The 27,987-nt window shown below is 35.8% G+C and overlaps 1 protein-coding gene across 7 annotated transcripts in view; it reads right to left on the bottom strand.

The window, feature by feature from the left end:
- RYR2 (ryanodine receptor 2) overlaps positions 1 to 27,987 on the bottom strand; it is a 379,474-nt gene that overhangs the window by 81,082 nt on the left and 270,405 nt on the right. For all 7 annotated transcript variants that reach the window (XM_057414543.1, XM_057414545.1, XM_057414546.1 and 4 more), the window contains 13 exons: positions 25,903 to 26,043; positions 25,005 to 25,168; positions 22,923 to 23,001; positions 22,216 to 22,305; positions 20,960 to 21,097; positions 18,636 to 18,713; positions 17,826 to 17,901; positions 15,918 to 16,044; positions 13,783 to 13,898; positions 12,161 to 12,225; positions 10,220 to 10,341; positions 6,952 to 7,001; positions 1,679 to 1,739 (listed from right to left, as the gene is read on the bottom strand). In XM_057414543.1, coding sequence (XP_057270526.1) covers positions 1,679 to 1,739; positions 6,952 to 7,001; positions 10,220 to 10,341; positions 12,161 to 12,225; positions 13,783 to 13,898; positions 15,918 to 16,044; positions 17,826 to 17,901; positions 18,636 to 18,713; positions 20,960 to 21,097; positions 22,216 to 22,305; positions 22,923 to 23,001; positions 25,005 to 25,168; positions 25,903 to 26,043 — 1,307 coding nt within the window. The remainder of the gene's footprint in view (positions 1 to 1,678; positions 1,740 to 6,951; positions 7,002 to 10,219; positions 10,342 to 12,160; positions 12,226 to 13,782; positions 13,899 to 15,917; positions 16,045 to 17,825; positions 17,902 to 18,635; positions 18,714 to 20,959; positions 21,098 to 22,215; positions 22,306 to 22,922; positions 23,002 to 25,004; positions 25,169 to 25,902; positions 26,044 to 27,987) is intronic.

Raw genomic sequence — 27,987 nt, 5'->3', positions numbered from 1 at the left:
CAAGCATGGAATAAAGCCTAGTCTTGGTTTATATGAAATTGAAAATAAAGATCTGAAGAAAAAAATCTTTCATCTTCTGATATTGTAAAATCTTCTCATAGCAGAAAACCTACTGAAAAGCATTTCACAGATTTCCTGCAGAACATAAGGCAATCGCATCTGATTCCCCACTGAAAAAATAAAGTCCTTTTAAATGTATAAGTTAACTGATTCAGTTGCCTTCAGAGGGGAAAAAAAAGAAAAAAGCCCTAACAAAAAAGAATTAATAAGTCCGCAATTTATAACTCTAGGAAGAAAAGAACTATTTCAAGCTAGAGCTCAGAAAGTCTTCCTAAACATGACAGTCATATTTCTGCCTTCAGATTAAGGACATCAGAAAGGAGTGATTAAAACCAACCAAATATGTTTAAAGTATATAAATAAAATAAATAAGTGCATTGATTACATAACTATTAACACCATAATCAGTTATGTAATGGTATAATCCAGGAAAATTATTACCTTGTTTAACTACCTCAGTTACAGAGATCCTTCATTTAAGGAAAGTATCTATGTAGGCATGTGTAAAATAAATACAGGCAAAATTCTTTTATAAATTCAATGACAGTCCAGGTTTGCTTTTTTGTTTGACAGAGCGAATACATACAGTAATAATGTCAATATTTTCAAACTTTCATGTAACCTCCATGACTCCCTAAGTCCCATTTTGGCATTACTTTTACATCTCTACCAAGAGCTGAATTGGTGACCTCCACCTGTATCTGTATTCCATGTATACAGCATGCACAATTTATGACAAAACCCCCAAATATTGCAACCTAAATGATTACAGTGCAACAGCTGAACCATACTAATGACATGATCATGAGTCTACCCCATGGCAAATGGAAAATAAAATCTGTTCAATTAACCCACTGCAAAGATGCTGAGAAAAAGAACTACCTATAAGTAATGCAGCCAATTTTTTGAGAGTAAATTCAAAGTGAATAAAAGTTTTCTTAAATTACCACAGAGGTCGTTTAAACTACTATGTTTTGTTTCACAACTGGAAAGATCTACAATTCAGCTATCAGCACAGGTAGTTGACTGTACAGTTAATCCAAAGCAACACACTACCCTCCAATGTTTTAATACTGTCACATCCATGAACCTCACAATGGCTCAAGCAGCTTAATTTAACTTAATAGTACCAATGAATTCAATGTAAAAGGTGGGGGGTTTTGTTCCAATTAGACAGTGAATAACTTAACTTTGCAATGAAGACAATGTAATTTTTTTCTAATATTCTATTAGACAGATTTACTGCATTTCATATGCATTTAATGCCTGATTTTTTTTACAAGCAAAATAACAAAATATTTATACTGTTACTGTGGTTTTGGATGGTCACATGATTAAAGTGAGATGAGCTAATAGCCAGCAGTCCATGGACACCACTGATCTGAACTGAAGTTTATCTGTAAGTTAATATTGACATGTAAATGTAAGTTTCAATACTGCTCTACCAAATCATTGTAATTAACTAGTAATTAACCTACTTTGTAATGGGAATTATTTTCAGTAATATAACTTCTTGAGTTTTGAAATTCTGTAGCCTTACACAGGTAGCCCAAATCTGACTGAACATTAGTTTCTTGAGTAATTTTCATCATATTTTAGAGAATAGACTCTGTATTACCTTGCATCCAAGGTCTGGCCCAGTATGTGAAGACAGTTGACTATTGACGTTGCATCATTTCCTAAACAAGGGAGGAAAATTATCCACTAATTAAGCTGAGCATACTGCATAGCATACCTACACTCTGCTGTTTTCCCTGTTTTAATGAAACAGTAAATGACATAGCAGAAGTGCAACTGAACTTCTGCATAATTTTAACATTCAAGTTAAGAAACATGCAGTTTGTTGTCTTAGCCTTGTTTACACATATGCAGTAACCAGAGGCAGTAAAGCATCTCTCATAAAATAGCTGAGGCAATCAAGATGGAAGCACTTAAATGTGGGGTTAATTAGAGCTGCAGTGTATTGTCTGGTTTTCATTTAAGTTCTGTTAGTTTTGCTTTAATTGATTCAAGTTTATGGAACATATATCTTCCTCCTCTCAAGCAACATAAAAGCTGTTAACTTTGGCAAGCTATTGCAGGAAGAGAACATTTATACAAAATGTCATCAAAAAGGTTAGTTCCCTGCTGTTACCACTGAGCTGCAGCCATTTATAGCAGAATAGGTGTGGCCCACATGAGTAACAGTCTCTGACATAATATATATCTCCCATAATATGTTTTTTTCACACTTACGAATGTAAAAAGAGAACTGGCACACAACATGCTTTATATGCATACGTACATCCCAAGATGTTGCTATGTACAAACCCCCTCTAAGTTCACTTTTCAAATCAACAGATTTAGCTACGCAAATTTGATCCACTGTTTATTTAATACATGTATGAATACTTAATCTAAATCTCTGCAAAAAATGAAAATATCTTTTCTCACTTAAAAATATTTACATTTTCTCACAAAAAAAAAAGGCAGCAGCAAATTGTTTAAAATGGATTTCTGAAAATACTGTAATCTGCACACAGTGTGCTATACTTTCCCACTGGTAGTTATTCCACTTGAAAATACAGGCAAATGTACAACTAAAATTAGTAACTATTTCAGTGAAATAGAGATTTTTAAAGATAAATTGCAAGGAAGGAGTGAAGGGTTTATTACAGCACTGAGAATGCTGTTCTGTGCTATCACATTAGGAGGTAATATTGCGGTGTTCAACCTCAGTAGATTAAACAAACTTGAACCACAGCTTCCATGGCTGCCCCTAGCCAGGCAGCCCCACCCTCTTCGCACCAGTGGTCATGCAGTGATACAGCAACCAGATGAGAAAGCTCAGGTGGCCTAAAAATGTCCTACAAAAAACCCACCCCAAAAGATTAAGTTTTTACCAGCGCCTGTTCTTTTCCTTACTGTTGTACTGCTCTAGTGATATGAGCGCCAGTGCTGATGAAGATATTGCAGGACTTTCTAATGATATGAGGGATAGAGGGAAATGCTCAAAGCAACCCAGACTTAGATTGTGGATTAGACTGTCATGAAATAGTATTTTAATATTTGTCAGTCAGGTGTGTATATGCTGCATGCTACAGTGCAGTACAGAGGTGCTTACTCCCCTGAAAATTTTAACTGGCGATTTATTTATAATATGTAGACACATTTCAAGAGCAATATATATTTATCAGTAATCAGGTACTTTGTATGCTGCAACCAGATGGAAGGGTCACAAATTTATGTAGTTATTCTGAAAACCAGACAAGCTTTAGACATATCCTGGTAGCAGACACTGCAGTGTGGGAGGTTCCACAGACTGGGATGGACAGATTCAACGACCACGATAAATGCAGCCCCATTCAGTCTAAATGGATTGACATTCTAGAGTTTAGCCATGTAACACTAAATCCAAACTTGTAAAATTATCATGAGGCTTCTTTTCTGGAATGTCTCCTTCAGGAAGGATTTGTTACGCAATCTTAGAAAATGCAATTTGCTATAAAAGACAGGTTTAGGTTCAGTGGAAATTCTGTGTCTTGCTCTTTTTCAGGGTCACGAATGCAGCTGCTTTCACTGTATTCCTAAAACAAAAACCCACAAAAGAGGCATTTTAAATATTTTACCTTAAAATGACACAGCTGAAAAAAAAAAAAAATCCTTTTAAACTGAAAATTTCAAGAATCAGTTTGCTTCCAACCTGAGGTCAACAGCAAATTTCAGAAGACCATCTTTTTTTTAAAAACTGAGCTATGAAACCTAAAATAAAGGGGTTTCTAAGGAAACTGGTTTTATTACTATTGTCAATATTTCACAGTGTATATATATGCTTTCATTAAATTAAAAATACTATTTTTTTTCTTTAATCAAAAATATTACTAGTTTTCAGAAGCCTAAAAACTAGATACAGAACACTGATGTGGAAATGAACACGCAGTATATAAAGTTCCTTTGTATCATGAAAGGGGAGGTGGTGAGTACAACTCAATAGGATAAGAACTGAAACAACAGCTGTTCCTTATGGGAACCCTTCACAGAACTAAAAAAAAATAGGGGCTGGACATATGCAAATACTAAACCACATAAGTTGAAGAGTTTTGAGGCTAGAAGTATCCCAGGAGCTAGTATAAATATAAGCTTAACAGTTGGATCACTTTTCAGCATGTATTATAAACACCGTTGATCACATGAACTGCACAACTGAGTTTCTTTAATAATCTGAGGCGCAGTCCTACATATTCTAGAGAGCTGTAATATTATATCAGGTGGGAAGAACTGCTGCTGTATTGTGAAAGTGCAATGCATATAGATTCCAAGATGCCTTACTGGAAAGACACTTATAAATTCAGGATGACTGAATTAAGAAAAAGCCTTCTAGCTCTTTTTTAGGAACTCCCCTGATTAATTGCTCTAATTTCCCCAAACTGGGCGAGCAAACCCAGGCCTTTCTTACCTTACCCAGCTAATTTTTATTTCATGACTGTGCGTTATTAATATAAAGATTAAAAAAAAAAAAAATCTCACATATTTTTATAGAATCACAGACTGGTTTGGGTTGGAAGGGACCTTAAAGATCATCTAGTTCCAACCCCCCTGCCACAGGCAGGGACACCTTCCACTAGACCCAGTTGTTCAACGACCTGTCCAACCTGGCCTTGAACACTGCCAGGGATGGGACATCCACAGCTTCTCTGGGCAACCCATTCCAGAAAAAAAATGCCTTACTGAATATTTAAACAATATAAAATGTGAATCAAACTAGTCATACAAATTTGGGTTTTAAATTGAGAAAACAGAAATTCAAATGCTCAATTCACCAAAATTACTCACTAAAACCTTTCAAATTCAGCCCACTAATAGTAATTAAAGTAAATCGGTAGTCTTACTGATGCACACCTACAGATCTCAAACAGTAAATTATTTCACAGTGTAAAGAAATAATAATTCTATGCTAAATTACAATTCCATAATCTCAGCGACCCTCTTAGATATCAAATGCTATTAACTGTGTAAATTCATTCTGTAAGACTTGCATAATTTCCCATTTTATCAAGACTTCTATATACAGCTTAAGCAACATGAATTTACTAATCACTTTCAAACATGCAGCTGTGTCTTCAGAAGTGCCATTCAAATTCACAGTAATACAGAACACAGTAATACATAGCAAAACTATACAGCACGTTGCTCTCAGTTATAGCAAATCCCCTACTCTATCCATAAAGGTTATTATCAAGCAACTCTTGCTCATTCAAGATGCCCCCAAAACACAGAAATAACTTTCTAGGCCCCAGCTGTGCTCAGAGGCTGTCCTTATGAGCTGTCCCTTCTTCTATACAGTCCTTGTCTCTGCTGGAGTAAGTGCAACTCTTTTGATCAGGTTTTCTAACATGATGTAATTCCCTGTCATGGTAAGGCAAACTGTAAGATAACTTTGACTTCTGTTAGTAGTTCCACAGTAAACAACCATGCTCCAGAGTCTTACATCATAACTCACGTAAAAATGACAGTAACTTCTGTGTTGGCATAAGGGGTTTGTATTCTGTTGGTTATAGTACACTAGGAAAGGAGGTAAAAACTGTAGTCATAGTGAATACTCATCTGATCCCATCTTATGTTATCTCCTTCTACCATTTGGACCCAGCCACACAGCAGGAAATGAACAAACTGAGATGTGGAATTGAAAAGATCTTTCCTTTAATACTGAAGAAAGTTACATTGACTTAGATTTTTCACTTTAGCTGTTACTCATTTTAGGGGAAAAAAAAGTCATAAAAATAAATTCACACAATAATAAAAAAGATTTGCAAAATTTTAATAGTATACCTGAGCTAGTTCATTCTTTGAAGAAACAACCTGGGGTATAAACCAGAGCTTATGTGTACGTTTGTGACATACTCCACCCTTCAGAAAAAGCTGCAACAATGCCACACAGCTGCAGAAATAACTCCATTCCTCCTATGATCTTTTGGCTTTACAGGCAAATCCACTCAGCTCATCCCAAAATATATTTAAAAGCGATATCCCAAAATAACTTCCAATCTTTCTTCTTAGTTTAATGGTTTTCATAATGGTCTGTAAGATTTTTTAAACACCACACTGCTGCAGCAAGTGAGTTCCTTCCCTTCAAATTGAATGAAATATGCAGGAATTGATTTAGATGCATGTTATCTCAATCAAATTCTAATCTGCTAGATAATTACCCAATTAGGTACGTTCATGGATGCTGAAGTTTGCGATGCGTCCCTCACAGAAGCTATATATGCATATGATGTACTATTTCAACTATCCTATCATCATGGCATAAGAAAAAATTGCAGAGTAAATGACTGTGCCACACACTGCATATAATATATGCACTTGATAGAGACTTCAAATATACTTCAATTAAGTGATTTTCACATAGTATAAGACAAACACCGAGCTCCTGATAGATTCACATAATACGAGAAAGATAGTACACATGCGTATGTGGAGTCAAGCACATCTGGGAATATTTAAGAATTCCACAGAACATAACTAAGCATTTCAGCCCACTACAAATTGTCCTTAATGACTTTCCAATACAAATGTGCAGTTCTGATGCTCTGTTTTCCCCAAACAATTTAAAATAAAATAACAAATTAGTAATTATAATTAACTCAGCAAAATTCCTTGGTAGGATAATGAAATCCAGGTATTAGTTAAGACACACGGACAACTAAATAAAAAAAAACCCAAACTGGTAACTACAAAGCTTTTTATTTCATCTAACAAATTCTGTGATCTATCAGCCTAAACAATTAGTGGTCTGTGAAGACCATGCATTTCAGCCATGCAGCATGCAACAAAGCAGCACATAACACAATGCAAAAATGGCAAAGAAAACCAAGTGATTGCCATGCTAGTATTTGTCAAGGGTCTCCTTACCAAACAGTGAAATCCTATGCCTGACAAGAACTCCAAGTTTGCAGAACAGGCTGAAGACAAAAGAAAAATAAAAGAGAAAAGAAGGGAAAAGGAAAAAAAATAAGGAGGGAGGAAGGGAGAAAGAAAAAATAACAGCTGATATATGAGCAGGAAAAGCAACATGATGTCACGCAGAAAGAATCAATTATCTGAGCAGAATGTGGGACAGTACTAAAGAAAGAGTTTTTAAGTGCATATCCTTAACAGACATGGTTAAATAAGCACATATTATAATTAAAGAAACAAAAAAAATTTAAAAGCAAAGCTAATTAATATAAAAGCGTCCTATATAATAACCCACAAGGAAATAACCATTGAAGCTTGAAGAAGTAAAACGTGGTCAGTGTGCTATTCAGGATACCACTGACAATTTGAAAACAAAAGATAAACAAATCAGATTAATTGAAGTGTCTGATGGCAAATGTTTAACTAGTCCAATTTGGATCTTGTCATCCCGAACACAGTGAGGATTTCTTTTCAAATACATTGCTTTTTAAACACACTTGACATGAGAAATAGCATCTTACATGGATAAAAAACCAACAGAAATGGATGTGATCAATGATTTCTTTCACGTGTTTGAATTACTTCCTGTGCTGATGAGCAGTGCCCCATTCAGGAGAATGAAAAATGAAGTTTTACGTTAATTCATAGAAGCAGAAGCACACTGCCCTACCCAAATTGAACTGGCCTCCAAATTTAGGAGGGCTTAGCTCAGTCTTTATGATCCAGTTCATTCTGAGTATTGTCCCTAACAGCAACATCAATTTTGGTGTTATTTTTATGCTGCAAACCCCCTCATCTGCTATAAATGACATGAACAATATCATGTCATTTTATTAAGCTATTTAATTACTAGGCACACAGGCTAGTTATCAACCTCTGATTTAAAAGCAAAAGACACCATAAGCATGTCTGCACAGATTATGGATGAGATCTGAACATGTTGTTCCATTGACAGGGTGCCAAACGGAAACATGTCCAAAATCAGAACAGCCAGGTGAATGTGGTGTTGAATCCAGCTAATTAGCCAGTGCACAATGATCCACTACAGCAACAGCAGCTTCTCTGTTTTAGAAATGAGTCTCATTGGTGCATGTTCAGGGATGTCTGTTCACTTTTTAGTCCACGAGGCAAACATAAACTATATATTCTTTTATGAGAAACCTGGCTCACCCAATCCAACAGGAAAAGCTGTATAGAAGCATGTTAGTGTCATATAAAACCTGTGTCCATTCTAACAAAGACAGTAAAAGAGCTCACAGTCTCTTACGTTCTAAAGCACAGATGTTGCGCAACTGACCACAGCTTTCAGCAGATGCCATGTTTTCACAGTCAGACTGAACCTATTATCTCCAGTGTAATTAGTTCAGGTTAAACAAATAAATAAAATGTCCAAATGACCAGTACTTAGATTGTTGTCCAGAACTAATATTATAGAACTGTAATAGTACAAGGACTTGTAAGATGGATGAATGAGAAATGCAAAAAGCCCAATCCTGAAGAGGCTGCTTACAAACAAGATGATACCACATTTCAGGAAGAGGTCTGACCCCAGTTTCCCCGCAGAATAAATCTGGATTTAGCATGTTTGCTGACCACAAAATGGCTGCCGCATTTAACACTGTCATTGCATCATCAATACCCACATTTATACTCTTCCATAGCTTAACAAATGCAAGCTTAATTGGAAAAAAAAAAGCAGCCAGGAACTGCCCTTAGCTTGAAGAAAATCCTATGTACGAGTTGGACTCAAATAAATCTAAAGGGAAAAATCAAATCCACAATTCAGCTTTGGCAAACTCCCTACAATACCGAGGGCAGGTAGGGGGACCAGGGCAGGAAAACGAAAAAAAAAAATAATTTTTGTGGGTCTACGAAAATGGACCAAAAGAGCCCTTCGGGAAGTGGACCATATAATTTAGTTTCTATAATCTTTGCCTGTTGATAATTAAGAAACAAATTGCTCAATAGCCCTGGTTATAGCTAGCATTCATCCAAGGTTTCCCTGCATGTGTTTGCTTCTCTTTGGCTGACACTTCCGGATGGCAGGTAATTCAAATAAGTATGGCAGCAGCTCTGATCCTTTTGCTCGGATACATGTTCAGGAATCTCATACACCTAGACAGCATGTGTGCAGAAGTCCTGAATCTACACAGTAGGCATGTTGATACATCCATGTTTGATATATTCCAGAAGTATGGGGTTTACTGGTATGACATAACAGCTGTGAAAATATTGTTATACAGGACATTACAGACAGAAAACAGCAGCTCACAGAGTGGAAAATTATCTGGATTGACGTATTTTGATAGAGTTTTTTAGTTCTTTGAAGAATGCCATTCAGGATTAGCTGCCAGATCAAGTTAGTCCATGAGATGATACACAGCCAAGACAGCCACTATTTACTTATGCTCAGTACTGTTGCTAAAAACTTCACTCAGTATTCATAAAATCTTGCAAACCCCACGTCTGTATAACCAGCAATTGGCTATCAGCCTCAAAAAACAGCAATTCAGTTTTGCATGTTTAAGTACCTAGTAACAGCCAAGAATGCAATCATGAAACCTGTACATACAGCTATGCAGTAGGTCCTGCATGAATCTTGTAGTCCACCTTACTAAATGGGAAATACAAGTTTCAATTCACCAGAAGTGAAATTAGGTGAAAACATATCATAACGAGAAAGCCCAAAAAGGGATAACTTCAGAGAAAGGATCAAGTGGATATTTCTGTCATGTTACTATTATTATTACTGTTTAGAAAACCAAAGAGTAGAAAAAATGCAAATCTCTGTTCTTTCACTTTTTATGTCAGACAGTAATATTGATACTTACTGAAACTCAGTTATAAATAAGTTTAGGCTTTAAATCTACCACAAAATTTTTCAGGAATAATGATTTCAGTATATACCTATTTCCAGCACTGAAAACTGATACACAGTGTTATAGCCTGAGCCACAGGCTGTTGTACATAATACTAAATTCAAGTTCCCTGCATGCTAAAATCATCACCACTGCCTTTAAAACAGCATATAATCATAACTGTACTCCTCTCTTCATTTTATGAAATGAATTTACTTAAATGGAAAAGAAAGTGAAAAAGGTTTAATTTGCATTTTCATAAAAATATTTCTGCGCCTCCCACATCACTTCTCACTTGGCTACAATCAACTGCTGCTGTTTAAAGTCAAACACACATGTGCACACACATTAATATTAAGTTTTACCTTGTCACCATTTCTTTCTCTTTGTTAGAGGCATGGCCTCCACTGCTGAGAGGCCTACTTGCTGCAGATAAGAAATACAGGCGATGATTTTTAAAATACTGATCAATCAAAGGAAGCACAACCTGAAATTGTATCAGAAAGAAGTAGTTATCTCAGGGCTTTCTTTACTATGTTCTGTATTTTTCTCTATAAGACAACTAAAGGCAGGAGATTTCAAATATGTTTTCTGTTTTAAAGTCCCTATGTATTTTTTCTTTAATGTCTATTTCTCACTGAATTTAGTATTCAAGGCACTTAAAATGTCATCAGGAAAGCAGCAGAAAAAAATAATCCATATTATCTCTGGGACTTAATCTGTGTTGGTTTTTTTTAGGAGAAGTACAAAGCGGAAAGTATAATTTAATTTCATCTCACAATTTTGGATTTTTCCAATACCACATGCACATACACAACTCCTCATGCCTTTTAATGTAGGTATAAGAAAAATTCAGCTACAACTATCAACGCACTAATGGCACTTAACTCTAGACGCTACCAAATAAAACTCCCCAAACATCCTTACTTATCAAAGGCTTGTCCACAAAAGCCTTCCTGTTTACTTCATGTGGTCATCATTATTCAGTGCCCACTGCAGGTGTCAGCCAGGTGGAGATCCAAAAAACCCAGCCAATATGAAAATCTGAAATTGCTTTCTTTTTGGAGCATGGTCCAAAAGAAGGTGGAATGTTAGCTTTAGACTCAGTGACCTTGGCAAATAGTACCACATGGAATTGCTTTAAGTTATCAAGATTACAATTTACTGCAAGGATATCAAGGTTGGAAAATGCAGCAAAAGCTGCAAGCTGAAGGTTGACCAGCAGGAAAGCAACTTTGCAGAGAAAGACACTGGATCTCAGTGCACAGTTAAATGACCATGACCAGTGCACCCTCCCTGCAAAGGCAGCCAGCAACATACTGGGTTGCATTAGACAGAGCTGTTAGCAGGTCCAGGGAGGTGATTCTTACTCTCAGCACATCTGAAGTGCTGTCTGCTTCTGGGTTCCCCAGTATGAGAGAAACATCGATATACTGGAGAGAGAGTTCAGTGAAGGACCACAAAGATCATTTTAAGGAACTGCATGAGGAGAAATTGAGGGAGCTGGGACTCTAGCCTGGAGAATGTTCAGGAAGGACCTCATCAATGTGTATAAACATCTGAAGGGAAGGTGTAGAGGAGACAGAGCCAGCCCTTATTCAGTGTGCCACGTGACAGGACCAGAGTCAATAGGCACAAACTGAAACCCGACAAGTTCCTTCTGACCATCAGGAAACACTTTTTTATGGTGAGGATGACTGAGCACTGACACAGGTTGCACAGAGAGACTGTAGTCTCTGCCCTTGCAGATATCCAAAAGCCATCTGGAGATGGTCCTGGGCAACCTGGTCCAGGTGACACTGCTTGAGTAGTGAAGTTTAACTAGATGAACTCCAGAGGGCCCTTCCAACTTCAGCTATTCTGAGATTCCACGATGGAGACATCAACACGGTTTTAAAACAAGGGAAGAAATAAGATGACACTGACAGATACATAGCTATATTAATTCCAGTAACTATAACTCACATTTATCTGCCTGAACACTGTAAAAGTGAAAAATCTGCAGAATTAGACTAGGCTAGTAAACAGAAAAGATAGGTTATGATTAACATCATATGAGTAGCTGCATATCAATGAGTAAGGAAATAATGAGAATAAAAATATAGTCCTGTGGGGTTTTTTGACATCTAGACTTCATACTACAGTATTTTCAAGGTATTTTTATTACTACTGTTTTTAATTAATAAAATGATGAATTTAACACAGAAAAGTGCAACTATAAGAACAATAATCATGTTCACTAATAAATACTTTCTCACTTCAACTACTTACTATGTTGACAAAGAATAAGCAAAGATATACTGTACTTTGGCAAAAAACTTGATTTCTTGTTCATATGGGAAGTGCTCTCCTTTGCCTCTGCTGCCACCATCTGCAGAGAGAAGAAAATTAAGGTCCCTGTCATATGTCCTAATTAGTCTACTCTGGATTTTTTAAAATGTACACTATAAACAAATAATACCACTTTCAGTGCAGATTTAAAATATCACAAACAGTACACACTAGTTAAAGTGGCATTTTATGACTACCCCATGAGAAGTAACAGAAATAAAATGTGTAAAGAATAATTGTTCAAATCTCCATAAAAATGTAGATGTAGTCCAGAGGTTTGGATATTTTTGTGAGATACAAATCTAGTCTTATATTTTTTGTTTTCTAGTTATTGGTGGCAATTTGGAAGCCTAAACTCGGATTCTAATGGAACACCTTTCTCCAGTTGTTCCCAGGAGAAACAGAATTTCCAAATTTCTGCTATTTATTTGTGGACTTTGTCTACAGAAAAAAAAATTAAATATTTAGTACTAACCAAATAAAACTAAAATAGCTTCACTTCCACATAACTATAAAAATAAAAATCAAATACTCTTTAAAGAAATCACCCAGTACAGCTCACACACTATTTATTCTTTATTATCTTCTTTTTACTAATCCACTGAGGGACACAAGTGATATTTGCTCTAACATTGTTTCAATATTTATTCATTATCATTCTTGCAGTTAGGCCAAATCTATATAATTAAGTAGAATGAAGCCACAATAATCAGGCTTTAGCTGCAGAAGTATCACAATGAATTACCAAAGCCAGACTTTCCCTACTGTAAATAAGCATATCATATACTAATTTGTAAATGTAATAATTCCCACTTTAAAACTAGATAGGGTTTTGGACAAGCATTGATATATTCAATCTCCCTGCTGTTCCTGCCATTAATACTGTCAAGTTACACTATCTGTGCCTAGACATGAGGCAGTTTATGTTATGCGGCATTGCAACTCCCGTGGCCACGCAGAAGCTGCATCTGGCCAGGTTTTTTGGCTTTAAGTCCTCATATGAGAAGCTGACTTGGGTCACCAAACTTTTTTTTTTTTAAGAAAAAAAAAAACCTTTAACAAAAGCAGATCAAGTTAATTTGTTCCTTGATAGCACTGTTGACAAAACGTATGCTGGGTGTTCATGAAAGAAGGTTCCATTGTAGGATTTTTTGTGAAAGAGGTTTCTCTGCTTCCTCCTCCAGGAAAAAAAAAAAAAAAAAAAAAAAATCAGGACAGTACAAATGACTGGTTTAATTTGCTCTGTGAAAAAGGGTTACGTACAAATAGTAAATACTAATGTTCACATGTGAGAGATCAGTTTGTGCACAAATACAGTGGTGCAGCTAGTTTTCTTTTTAAATAATGAAAGTCAAATTTTGGCTTAACACTTCTTATCTGATGAACGAACATAGGAAATGGCAATGAATATGGGAAACTGGAATGAATGCAAACTACATAATTTTCCAAAATCCATGATTTTTATCAACTATAGTAAACTAGAGGGAAAACCCCTAGTCTAAGAAGGTGTATTTTTTAAAAATAACTAGGTTTTCTTTTTATACTATCAAACATGTTAGCTAAAAAATCTTAAGAAAATGTACAAGAAGTACTATACCAAACTCCAGAATATACTGATGGGCTTCATCCACATATCTTATAAGTTGTTGAAGGAAACTGTAGGCAAAGCGTTTCTCAATGGAAGGCGTGTCTAATTCCAGGTCCTTAAGTCCTCTGCAAAAAGGAGAAACTCAATTTTCACACATGTAGAAGGACTCAAAGTAGTCTTACCTCTCCACGTAGTCTGATGTCACATTCTCTAGTAATGATTAACTGCTTACTAGCATCAGAACTGTTCTGTGAAGTAAACTCTACACTTATTTAGATTATAAGCAATTTTTTAAGATACAATTCAGATTTTCCAAGTAGAATGTTACAGTAAAATTAGACTAGTCAATCAAACAGATTAATCCAGTATCATTGTAATTTCTTTCCCATGCTTGTAAGACATTACTGTCTTGTATTTCCCTCCAGGGACTGATTCTTGGGTAAGGGTTTTTGAAACTGCTAAAATATTTGATTTAAACAATCAAACCAGAAGTAAATCTCATCTCCCTCATCATGACTTTTTTTCAAAAAGACAGTTGGTAGTGGAAAAACTCTGAATTGCTACACAGCATTTGTGAAAAATGGGAGAAACAAAGTGATGGAATTGCAGCTTACTTTTTCCAGTACTGTCCTGGGCTCAGCGCTGAACCCAAGACAACATGGTTTAGTGGGAGGTATCCCTGCCCGTGGAACTAGATGATCTTAAGATCCTTTCCAACCCTAACTATTCTATGATTCTATGATTCTATGATTCTATGTATCATGATAGTTACTAGTTTAATATGACAAGTGTACCTTCTTTCAGTAAGTATGAATTTGCAGAGGCTGGTTCCATGATGTGGGCTGATGTCTGCTAGCAACAAGCTGGCAATGACATATGCCTTGATTCTGCAGGATCAGGACTTTAAGGACTTTAATGAAGAGCCTGTGCTTAACCAGCAACAGAGTCAGCCACCCCAGTGTCAGATGCACCAGGTGCATTAGTACTCAGTTATTTTCCAAGTATTAGTCAAAAAAGGAACATGTAACATTGAATCACCTGAGGAGTCTTTTGTCATTTTGACAGGGGATGAGAAAGAAACCTTTGCTGAGTGACAGCCTTTTTTATACATCCTACTCCAGTGAAAGGAAGTAAATTGAATTATTCCAGGCACCCTAAAAAATTTTACCTAGAACTGTTAGATTAACTGTAGGATGCTATAAATGGGCTGAATTTCACACATGATATAAAAGAAAGGAAGTAGGCAGATTTTAAGTAGATGTGCTAGGCTAATTAATTCACAATGATTACTTAAATCCACCTCTGTGACTGTTTCATTCACTTACTAATTTTCAAGTCATAAAAATTTCAGATATGCTTTCAGCCTTTCCTAGTGACTCACATTTCCTAAGTGATGCTGATAGGCAGACAAGCATCCAACTTAATTAAAATTTCACTCAAACTGCATTTAGTAGACAAATATGTCATACAAAAACCTAAAAGGAATTATGCATGTTATTCTGCAGAGAATAGCATGTATAAGTTCTGAATTGTGAACTCCTTTGATTACTACATTTATTCACTATATTGATTGCTTAAAAAACCCAACTTTTAAAAACATCACTTTTCTCTTTTAAAATATTATAATAACACTACAGAGTAACTCATTTAAAAGAAAGAAGTACATTTTAGAAATAAAACTGTCTCATCAAAGCAATTACCTGGAAATTCCTATATAGGTACATGTACCTGACCTGTAATGAAGACTTCATAAATCTCTCACTTGTAGAAAATTAACAAGTTTACTAATAGTTGGATGTGTGGAGACACCCCAGATAGAAACACCATGCTGCAGAGTTGAGAGGAGAGGCAGAAGACGCGCAGAGATTCTGCAAAACCCTGCTTGCACCTTCCAAACCTCCTGCTACTAACTCCAAAATCCATCATTACAACGTTTTGTATGAAACTTATCCTTACTCTCAGGTCCTGAAACCTTAAAACAAACATAGGTCTTTTCTTTAATTAAAAAAGCTCAAAAAAAACCAAACCAAAACAAAAAAACATAACAACTCAAAAACCCAAAACAAAACAAAAAATCCCAAGCTAACTAGCTACTGAAGGATATTAGGAACTTCCTGTGGTGCTAACAGTGAACAGAGTATTACCTGGAGACAACATATCCATTAATCTGTAGGAATTTCAGAATATCCTGTGCTTTTTCTCGGTCCTTGGCTTTTTCTTTGGCTGTGAGTGTATCGTAAGGAACAAGAAGAGGATGGTTGCCTCCTCCTACTATAGAACATCAAGAGAATTCATAATTAAAAAGCAGTTAAAGAGTTATCTGTTGACATGGTGCCATTATGTAAAAGCTGTTATATTAATACATAGCACATTACAGTAAAATCTAGTCTGAAATAACAATAATGCACTTTTATGTCTGAAACCTAAAAAATATTCAGATACAAACTTTAGGTGTGGCTGCAAACATAGTTCTAATATAATCAAATGGTGCAAGTACCAGCTAAATATTTTGAACATACTGCAAAAACTCTTAAAGAAGAAAAAAGTGCTTAACTGTTATGAACATGTATTACAATTACAACTTTATTTAATACAGCTGAAAATATTTCAGCAAATAACATCACTTCATAAGAAAACCAAGATATAAACAAATATATTAACACACACAAACAGAATCCTGCCTTTAAAGTTTCTGATGACAGCAAAAAGAGTTAATGGGGTTTAGCAACACATACATGTATTTGAAAATATATAAAAATTGTATGATTCTACTTTACAATAATAAAGATAGAAAATTAAAAGTACATTATTCAAACGTGGTTCAGACAATTGCCTAATCTGATCAAAGGAATACTGCCAAAACAGATGTAAACAGAATAAACTGCATTTCTATTGCTTACAAATAGCTGTTCTATTGATACCTCTCTGAATGCAGGTAGTTAAACTAGGAGGGAAATAAAGTTACCATTATTACTATAAATATCTTCATGAAGAGCATCATTCTCAGGATTTCGCCTTCTAAAACCACCATCAGATAGCAGAACACAATCTATCCCTATGCTAATTGCTACAAAATGCCCGGAAATTGTAATCAGACTTATCTCAGAAAAAAAGACAACAGTAAGTCTCTAGTAAAAATATTTTTAAAAAACAGGAATACATTTCCTTAAGAAAATATTGGGAGACGTATCCTTAGGTTATTTTGTAAGCCACGTATTCTAAAATCTTCTATTAGTCCTGCCTGCATCCAGGTAAATGTATGCAAAATGGTAATCCAGTGGGCAAGTCTGATGGGTTTTTACACACACATAAAATAAAGGAAAAAAAATCAAGATTAGTATATGTATATACTGTAGGAAAAGCCGCACAGTCTTGAGGCCTTGAGGGCCAGGTTTTGCTCAGCTGACATTTCACATGAAGAAACCCTCCATTAGAAGCTTCTCCCTCATTCACTAGCCACCTCTAGCTTTCTTAGTACTATTCTCTTTTGCATAACACTAAAAACACTGTACATTGCTGTCACTGAAGTGCTGCTTAGAGGCAATAATCTGATTTCAAACAATAAGTTACACAATACATAATGAAATTTTTATTTAGGGAAGCAGAGGTCATGGAGCACTGCAATATTTACATGGAATCAAAAATCTGCTCTAGATGTTTATCCACTTTTAAATTCAATAAATGATACATGCACTTCTTAGTAAACACCCTTTTAGACCTACCTGCAATAAAAGAATTCAGATTAAATCAGAGCTCATTGGGCAATACACTGAAAGATTAATGCTAGAAGGAAAATGTATTCTTGTAGCTTAAATTAATTTATAAGCTTTGACTTCTATTTCTTTGATGTATTTGAATAGGTAAACTACTTCAAAAGGAACTGTTAGACTCAGTACTACAAAAACTTCATTGCACTAAAAATGACGAAATATTTAATTAAGAATAGATACTTTGTTATTCCTTCTTTGGCAACTTAACTTTGCTGTTCCTTTTTTTTTTTAATCTGTTTTCTCAAATAAAAAATACTGTAAATACCTTATAATTAATATTACCTTTAGCTTCAAGTTCCATTTTCTTTTTCTTTGCCCATATGTTATGGTAGTTTTCAGCCATCATCTCAGCCATAGCCTTACAAAAATTGAGAGGTTAGTGATATGTGTTGCAATGGTTAACCCCCAAGAAGAATAATTTTCTAGTTGATATTAAATAACATGCTTTGTTCTCTGGGAGCTTCAATACAATTGCTTTGTAATGGTTCACTGCAAACAAGAGTTTTGAACTGAACATTTATGATACAAAATTTGGGAAGGATGGGTATAGGAATTAGAAACCTCATGCTGAAAAGAAAACTGGTAATACAAAAAAGGAGGAACCACAAAGAGTAGTATAATCTGGAAAGGGTACTGGAATGTCAGATGAGGGCTTGATTCTCAAAACACAGCCAGTAAGAACCTCTTGAAGGCTTTGGTAAGGAAAACAAACAACAGCAAGACAGAGGACTTGAATCAAGACTGTTCCTGCTAGCTGCAGCAGACTCTCTGTAAACCCACAGATATAGCCTGGTTGACATGCATACTCATTTGTTTGATCACACTGTTAAAACCACCAACCATTTTACCAGGGACTCCACAGATGCAGCCAAAAGCTGAAGCTTTTCAACATGGACCATGTTTTTTAAAGCAAGAAAGGATCAAAGAGCAATGATGAAAAAGACAAAACACACCTCCCCAAAAACCTAAACCAAACCAAAATAAAAGAAAAAGTAACATCAGGCATGACCAAATTATTTTAAAATAAACTAGCAGGTAAGAAAAAATAAATGGTAAAAAAAAAAAAGGGTAGGCGTATTTTTTCTGACTTACATGTAAGTCTCTGGAAAGAGTGACATTGCTCATATCAATTGCACGAGGAGTGTAACCGTGGGCTGTATCTACAGAGATCTGAATGGCAAACATGAAAAACAGAAAATTTATACAAGGATTTGTTAAGAAGTTAACATTAACAAGACACTGGAATTAATGAAAGACTTTCAAGAAAATGTCAGTTGTCTGTCTCTGGAGAACAGAAGTATCCTATGTAGCTCAACTGAAAATACATCAAGGTTGGTAAACTTAAGCAAAGGTTGACATATTTTGTTCCAAAATCAGAGAGCCATCAGACACAAATCTCCCCCACTGAAATGCAAATTCCCCTTTACCTCATTTAAGATTTGAGCTCTTTTTGAATAATGCTATACTAGAGCCATAATTAAACCTCCTCATTTTCTAGATTTTTTTTCTCAGCAGGAGAAATCTCAGATAATGTAATTTAAGGTAAATTCAGACAAAAATAAAAATCTGAATTTGCTTTTTCAACCCTATTTTCTACATATAGTAATAGACTCTACTAAATACATATATTTTTCCTTCCATCTCTTCTCCCCACTCAGAAAATATCACCATTTTGTCATTCTTTCTTCCTATTGCCTAAATGTGACACAGATTTGCTCATGAAATTGACAAAAATGTTCAAAGAAGGATAAACGATGGAGATTCCTTGGACAGTGAGCCACTCATGCAAGAAATGTGGCTAGAAAAGGGACATTTCTGGGCTTTCTTCAATAGATTCTGTTGCAACAGGAACATTTGACTTTAGGAAGAAGAGCGCCTGGAATTTTGTTCCCATGCCTCATATTACTTTCAGATGAATTCATATGAGATGTGCAAGGCCTAGGAGTTAGAAAGCCTCCCTTTAAAAGGTAGGTATTTTTAGCAGAGAATAGCACAAAGGAAGTACAAGCAGCACACAGTAAATAATTACTGATAAAGTAATGCTTTCTACAGCAAAAAATTCAAGCATTGTTACATTGACACAAATATCCTGATTAAATACTCTTAACAATTCTCAGCTGAACCTAGGAAAATGCTATTTTGTGTTTGTGGAAATGATGGCACAACACATTTTAAGCACATGATGAGTGTTAATATGATAGTGTACTCTGAAATACAGAAATATTTTAGGCTTCAAAAGCTTCTGGTAAATTTATAAAGATAGGCTGAGAAAGTTGGGGCTGTTCACACTGGAGAAGAGAAGGCTGCGTGGAGACCTCATGGCAGCCTTCCAGTATCTGAAGGGGGCCGATAAGGATGCTGGGGAGGGACTCTTCATTAGGGACTGTAGTGATAGGACAAGGGGTAATGGGTTAAAACTTAAACAGGGGAAGTTTAGATTGGATATAAGGAGGAAATTCTTTCTTGTTAGGGTGGTGAGGCACTGGAATGGGTTGCCCAGGGAGGTTGTGAATGCTCCATCCCTGGCAGTGTTCAAGGGCAGGTTGGACAAAGCCTTGGGTGGAATGGTTTAGTGCGAGGTGTCCCTGTGTCCCTGCCCATGACAAGGGGGATGGAACTAGATGATCTTAAGGTCCTTTCAAACCCTAACTATTCTATGATTCTATGATTCTATGGAATTTCATTAAAGACTGTATCTTAGCTACAAATGCTGTTTCATATGTCAATATAATTCGAATCTCATATAAAGCTACTAATTCTAAGGAGCTTCTTATGCTTAAAGTCTATTCAAACACCTCAGTCAGTAAAGTCTTTGGTTATGATAAACACCCCAAAGTTGGGAAATTTGGAAGTCATGAATTTTGGACAGCAACTACAGCGTGCAAATCATAATGTGCTAGCCCAAGTGTTGAATCAAATCACACACTTTCTAGAGTCTAGAGAGAGTGGAGAGGCAGGTCCAACTGCTCATTTTTCACACACATATCACCACTCACACATGTAAATCATGCAGACTGCTGAGTGGAGAGAAGAGGCTTAAAGGCATCCATAGCCACCAAATTAAAAAAATAGAAGACTAAAATCATATCAATACTCACTATTAAAGTGTAATCACCTGCTGACGTAAATAATTCCCCTAAGTAACATAGTTAACTTCAAGTGAACAAATACATTCCTATTTCAATTGTTCAGATTTTTTGAAAATGCTTATTAACATATTACTTTGGAACAGGCACAGAAAGTTCCAGATTCAGTGAATATAAATCCAAACTAATCTTCAGAGTTGCACAATTGCTTGTGAAAAATTCTTTCTGATTTTTTTATGCTACAGATTTATTTCATTGCTAGTAAAATTGAAGGTCAAGAGCAGATTTTGCATGCCTTTTTTAAAATAAGTTTTTAATAAAATGGCTCACTTGACTGGTTTGAGATATGCGACGTGTCCGATTATACAGTGCCATGGAATCTCCCTCTCGTGTTCTTTCAATTCGCCATCCCCATGCCAGCATAGTTTTTAGTGATTCTTTGATTGGCCATCGATAAATTTCTTTCTCCTAGAAGAATGAACATGCAATAATCGCCTTGTTGATTATGCAGCTGTACAGAACAAAAAATAACCACTGGGCTTTTCCCTGGTTATACTGAGATACGAAGAAATGCACTGAAATCAGCCCTGGCTCAGGATGCTGAAAAGCAAATAAATCATACAAGATATAAAAAAGTTCATCATTTCAGAGGTGGGAAGAAGAATTCTGCCCCAGCAGGAAGCTGATGATCACAGGGATAACCATGTTAATGGCATGCTCAGATAGGAACTCAAAGGTGGAGCAGTAATTATCAGAAGTAATGCATTTTTTTCTGACACATGAAACATAATCACAGAATCTTAAAAAAAGTCTGTGTTGAAATGGACCTCTGTACATGATCTGGCTCAACCTTATGTTGATGTCAGATAATTTATGTGGGCTGTCAACACTTATCAAGATTAGGTAACCTAGGGCTTACCATGTCATGCTTTGAGTATTTGCAGTTCAGGTGATTTGACCACTTCTCTAAACAACCTATTCAATGTTTAAGTTGTCAAGGTAAGAGGGATTTCCAGAAAGCCTTTCTGCTAAAACAACTTACACAAGCTCTTGTCCTGTCACTGTGCATTGCTCTGAAGAGAATATATTCATTTTCTCTAGAACTACCATCTAGGTACTGGGAAACTGAAACTACATCCCTGTTAGCTTTCTCTTCTTTAAGTTAAACAAACCTAGTTCCTGAAGGAACTAGGTTTTGCCTTGCATCATTTATCATTTTCCAGCCTTCTAATCATCTTTGTGGCCCTCTCCTGGAGACCAGGCAAAGAGTAAACTTAAGTCTTCACTCAGCAAGTATCCATGCCTCTATGACTTTTCCTTAAAAGTATACTGGCAATATGATGCTTCAGTTTCATTGTAAGCTATGCCATGTAAGTTCAGCCATGAATAGGTTGAGTGGCCTATTTATCATACAATAAAATCTTTCTATCTCTTTTAGAGTTTGTGAGGAAGGCAACAATCACACATTGGTTGATATGTACTCTAAATATTTTTTTTTTAAAGTGATATAAACACAAGATGATATTTTCATGCTGAACAACGCAATTTTTCAATCACCACGGATCAAGAATGAACAAAATCCTTACCTTTTCAGACAATAACTTATATTGCTTCATTAATGGTTGCACTTTTGCAGATTCAGAATAGGTTTCACCATATGTCCATCCATTGGCAAACTGAAAATAGTAATGATCAGAGGTAAAAAATGGGGAAAAGCAAAAAAAATTCTGTAATTCTGAAATATCATCTTTTAATTGGTACAAAGGAACTGAAAAATGCTTCTGCAGAACGGTTCCCTTAAGTTTCTACTATTTCCTCAACATTTTCTCAACTGATATTTATATTATCTACATAAAATGAATGTAGCATGCCTTCTTCTTCAAAAATTAATGATTATACAATGCTAACATTTCAACACTTTTTAATATTTATATAGAGCAGAATACTATACTACAGTTGAGGAACTATTTTTAATACTGAACACAGAAATTGCACAAAGGAATAAAAACCCTAGAGAGGGATTTTAGTTAAAAAAATTGAAATTTCAATTCAATAAAACACAATTAGCAACCATACTTACTCAAAAGTCAATGATAAAATCAATGGATATTTTTAAATACTTATGCACACTTACTGAACCTTCCCCTCCAGTGCATGTCAAGAAAACATAGGTTATCTCTTACCTATGTACCAATTGGTAGCATTATAAAAAGTAATAATATTAAAAGTAAAATATTTTAAAGATGAAATGGATTCAAATAAAAATTCAGATTAACAGGAATATAGATTTTACCTTTTCCATTGACCATTTATCATGAGAGTGTTCTGCATATTTGTTAATGAAATATTCTAACTTTTCAGGGATTGTAATGCTGAAAGTGAAAAGAACAATGGTCATTATATCACACATGCTAAAATGTGAATGCTTTTATTTCAAGTAAAACTTTCAAATAAATAATTAGTAGTGCGTACATCCATTCAAAGCATTTTACTGTGGTCTGTTTCCTCACATACAGTTTTCCCTAAACTCCAGTTACATCAAGGAAAGAATCCGAGTTATTTGATAAGCACTGAATGAGAACTATGGCTGTTGTAGGAATTTTACTTCTTTGACATGTGTGCAGGGAAAAAAATCAATACTGATACCAAGCACTCATGCTTTTTTCTCACATATTTCTATTACTAATATTCATTTTCTTAAGATTAAAGATGTAACAATGATCCATAATTTCAGAAATAGAACAGTGACCTACTGAACATGTTCATTATAAACTGTGTGCTAACAGTCCCTTTCAACCATAGACAGAATTCTCTTCTGAAAATAATTTATAAAATACCAGTATTTTTCTGCATCTGCATTCCTACAAATAAAGCAATTGCTTCTTGATCAGTTATGAGATAGCAAAATCTTCTCTCCTAAGATGAATAATTTTAACAGAGGTGTTACACTGCCATCTACTGTAAAGTACAAGAGGCTGTTTTTAATCTTCAGTCACAGGGTGGGGAAAAGCAGGAATATAGAAAAAAACTATGTCAGAGTCACAGTTTCAAGAGCCTAATCACACACAAAGGTCAGAAAATATTCATCCATCATGATCATCAGGTTTTTTTACTGTTTGAAAGTGTGTATTTGAGATGAACTCTACTAATGGTATAATGCATTTCAGAAATTCAATAAATTGCCAGTACAATAAGGTTCTATTATCTACAGCTTCATATAAATAGCTCTAGGACTAGTAAGCAATGTGATGCAAGATCTTTATGTTAAAATAATAGGTTGGAAGTGACACTGATAGTAGTGCTTTCTTTGTCTTGAATCATCACAGAACTGTTGACACATATCACAATGAGGTGACTGATGATTTAGGTAGTTATGCAATATTTTCTGAGGTTTTCAAATACATTCTGGCTATCTGCAATTTTCCACTGAAAGGACACCAGATGAAGTCATCTTTAATCAGTTATATGGCAGTATGCTATCCTTACTAAATTCTGTTAAGATAAATTCTGTTAAATCTTCATATATCTTAAATATATCTTAGACATGAATTTTAATGGCCACTGGTGTACAGCATAGATTATGGCTCTTACTGCCATATTTTAATGTGCATACATATACAAGCATGCTGTAAGAAAGGTATCAATCCATTGACAGCATTCTGTGTTCTGAATTAATAAAAGACAGAAAGCTCACAAAGGCAATTGAAGCAAATGTCTCACAAGTGACATTTTTCAATGTAGTTACTGCATAACCACACTGCTGTAAGATTATTCTGTACAAAGGAGAATGGGGCATTGGCTATAGCCAAAAGTCAGGACAGAAAAATTCAGATACGTGTTTTGTCTGGCTAATGCACTTAAAAAAGCATGGTCAGAGCCTGACTGCCTAAAGGAAATGAAGATTTTTCCACTCTATTCCCCATGAATCATAGAAAAAGATATTATATGAATGTATCATCATCATAATTTTCTGCAAGTACACTGTCATTCACACACACTCGAAGTAGCGTCTTGGCACTTGTTAGTAATGACAGGGAAGATGTAGACTAGTCTACTTTTTCTGCTCCTAGAAACATGCTGGTTTGTTTGCAGCAGACATAGAAGGGTAACTAACTGGACAGTTCTATCTTCAAGCTAAAAATGTTTAGGCATTTAAAATATTCTATGTTGACCAAGAAAATAATTATGTAACTGGATATTTGTTGCTTTAAATTATTTAAAATAACACATAAATAAAAATTAATTTCCATTTTACATAGAAGATAAGCATCCAGAAAAGATTAAAAGCTCACCTCAAAAGAGGCTCCATCCCTCTTTTACACATTCATGATTAAAAAAACCCCACAAAACTAGTTGCAACAAAATAATTCCTTACTTTGATGTATCAACAGGTTGAGGATTAAAGTTCCCATCTGAATCCATTGAAGACTGTTTTTCCATCATGTTGACATAATTTGATTCCATATAGTCTGGAGGCAAGGCCCCTGCAACTGCGCTCAAACAAGGCAAAGCCAATTTGAACAGCTCTTGTTCATACTTCTGTGGAACACACAGGGGACAGAAAGTGAGTAGTGAATGGAAGCTATCAGTATCATTCCTGAAACTGATACAGCTGTATGTGAAACAAGCAACAACAGAATGGCTTTCCTATGCAGTGGGAAACTGAATTTTATTTTGAAAATCAAGGAAACTGACTGCTGAAAATGTATTATACAATATTGATTAAGCTTCTCTCTAATGTCTGGGAAGAGAACATAGTACAGAAATATACATAGCATTTCTAAATACCTATATTTGAAAACTCCTTTTAAACAGGTTGGCTAAAAATACACACAGAATTAACAATAAATACATACTAAAGGTGTACTATCAAGCTTTTGTCCAACATAGAATTGATTCAAGTGTGATAAAACTACAACTAAGCAAAGGACAATGCTCTTCGTTTAAAGATAATGTGCGAGATAGAAAAGTTCAGCTTTCGTTCAACCGCAGATGCTTGAATTTGCTTTCAAGGCTCTGAAGTGCAGTTGACATCTGCAGATACACCTCAAAATTACTTTATTAGCTATATAGGGATTTTTAAAAGGCAGACAAAATGGTATACCTACATTAAAGCAGAAGCTAGAAGAGGAAGATTTAAATTTACTAAAGCCCTTATTTTTCCCTTTAAAGTGAATAATATGGTGTTGCTAAAAGATGGGTAAAAATTGACAGAATAAAGAGTTTATATAGTAATTTTTTTAAAGTAGTAGATGGATATTAAAATTACTTACCTTTTGAGACAAAGCATCAAAAATACCCCAGAACAACTTTCTGGATAAATGAAGTTCCTCTTCTGAGGCAGCACCAAAGTTACCCCATCCACCTGGCAAACAATAATACTTCCAGCATCTTTCATAATGATTTGTCAGCAACTAAAACAGAACATATTTTTGGAAGCAAATAAAATATAACTGTTGATGTAGTTCCAGTCTGGTATTCAACCATTACACAGAAAATGCCAGAAAAATTTCTAACATTTGTCAAGAAGCCATATTGTGTATTTGCTCTTTAAATCACTGGTGGATATACACGCAGAATGATCAGTTCTTTCTTTCAACATTAGTGGTATATGCAAAGCACATGTGACAGAGGGTAATTTTCCCCAGCACCACGAAAGCTCTTGACAGCTCAGCTGAACCAAAAATTTATCTCCATCTGTGTGCCAGTATTCCAAAAAGTGGTGTTTGGTATGTAAGACACTAGAAACATGATTTCACCTAGTTCCCAGTTGTTATTTACATATCCAAGAGCTATTCACCAATAACTCCCAGAGTGACTCAACTCTTCAGGGAATTGTAAAACCTGCTATTAGTCTACCCTCTTGCCCTCTATCTACAATTGGCAGAGGACCTTTATTCTCTCTCCCTCTATTTCATTAAATATACATTTCAGGGACACTTTATTCTTAAGTGGCTACAATATTCCAGATTATAAGGTTTTCAAACGGTGCAAGGACCTGCTACTGGGTATTTGCCAAACTAAAACATCATAAATTTTGCACTTAATGTGTCCCCTATGTCCCTGAATAACAGAGAAGAAGAAGAAAAATTAGTTGTGCATCTGTTGGTAAAGGCCACCCCAAACACAGAATTTCTGGCAATAGCAAAGTGAAAAAACTAGACCTACTCAGAAGCAGATTTGCCTAAGTCACAGAGAGATCTTGCTAAAAACACTTAACTGGAATTTTAATTCAGAGTTTATTTTCACAGTTCTTCAGAGAAGAGAATTGTTTCAACACCATTGGTAAAGTTTTCCAATGACACCAAGCTGTGTGGTTCGGTTGTTACCCTGTAGGGAAGGAATGCCATCCAGAGGGACCTTGACACGCTTGTGAGGTGGGCTGATGCCAACCTCATGAAGTTTAACCATGCCAAGTGCAAGGTCCTACACCTGGGTCAGAGCAATCCCAGGCACAGCTACAGGTTGGGCAGAGAAGAGATTCAGAGCAGCCCTATGGAGAAGGAATTGGGGGTGTTGGTTGATGAGAAAATGAACATGAGCCAGTATCAGTGTGCGCTCACAGCCCAGAAAGCCAACCGTATCCTGGGCTGCATCAAAAGGAGCGTGACCAGCAGGTCGAAGGAGGTGATCCTGCCCCTCTACTCTGCTCTTGTGAGACCTCGCTTGAAGTATTGTGTGCAGTTCTGGGGTCCTCAACATAAAAAGGACATGGAACTGTGGGAACAAGTCCAGAGGAGGGCCACGAGGATGATCAGGGGGCTGGAGCACCTCCCGTATGAAGACAGGCTGAGAAATTGGGTCTGTTCAGCCTGGAGAAGAGAAGGCTGAGTGGAGACTTCATAGCAGCCTTCCAGCATCTGAAAGGGGCCTATAAGGATGCTGGGGAGGGACTCTTCATTAGGGACTGTAGTGACAGGACAAGGGGTAATGGGTTAAAACTTAAACAGGGGAAGTTTAGATTAGATATAAGGAAGAAGTTCTTTATTGTGAGGGTGCTGAGGCACTGGAATGGGTTGCCCAGGGAAGTTGTGAATTCTCCATTCCCTGGTGGTGTTCAAGGCCAGGTTGGACAGAGCCTTGGGTGATATGATTTAGTGTGAGGTGTCCCTGCCCATGGCAGGGCGGTTGGAACTAGATGATCTTAAGGTCCTCAACACCTTGCAATTGTTATACGTTTCATGTATCAGGAAAAAAAGACTCAATCCATATAATGCATTTATATATCTTCAGATTTAAGTAATCTATTCTTATCTATTTACTATTTATTTAAATTGTCAGATTATTAAAGAAAAATGTGACATAACAACTTACATGCATATACAATGCAAAAAGACAGAAGTTTTATGATTCATGTA

Source organism: Pezoporus wallicus, unplaced genomic scaffold (assembly GCF_028554395.1).
Source record: "Pezoporus wallicus isolate ANWC-B61680 ecotype Strahan unplaced genomic scaffold, APGP_CSIRO_Pwel_v1 contig_8042, whole genome shotgun sequence".
In the NCBI taxonomy this organism is placed as follows: Eukaryota; Metazoa; Chordata; class Aves; order Psittaciformes; family Psittacidae; genus Pezoporus; species Pezoporus wallicus.
This window is presented reverse-complemented; position numbering and strand designations above follow the sequence as displayed.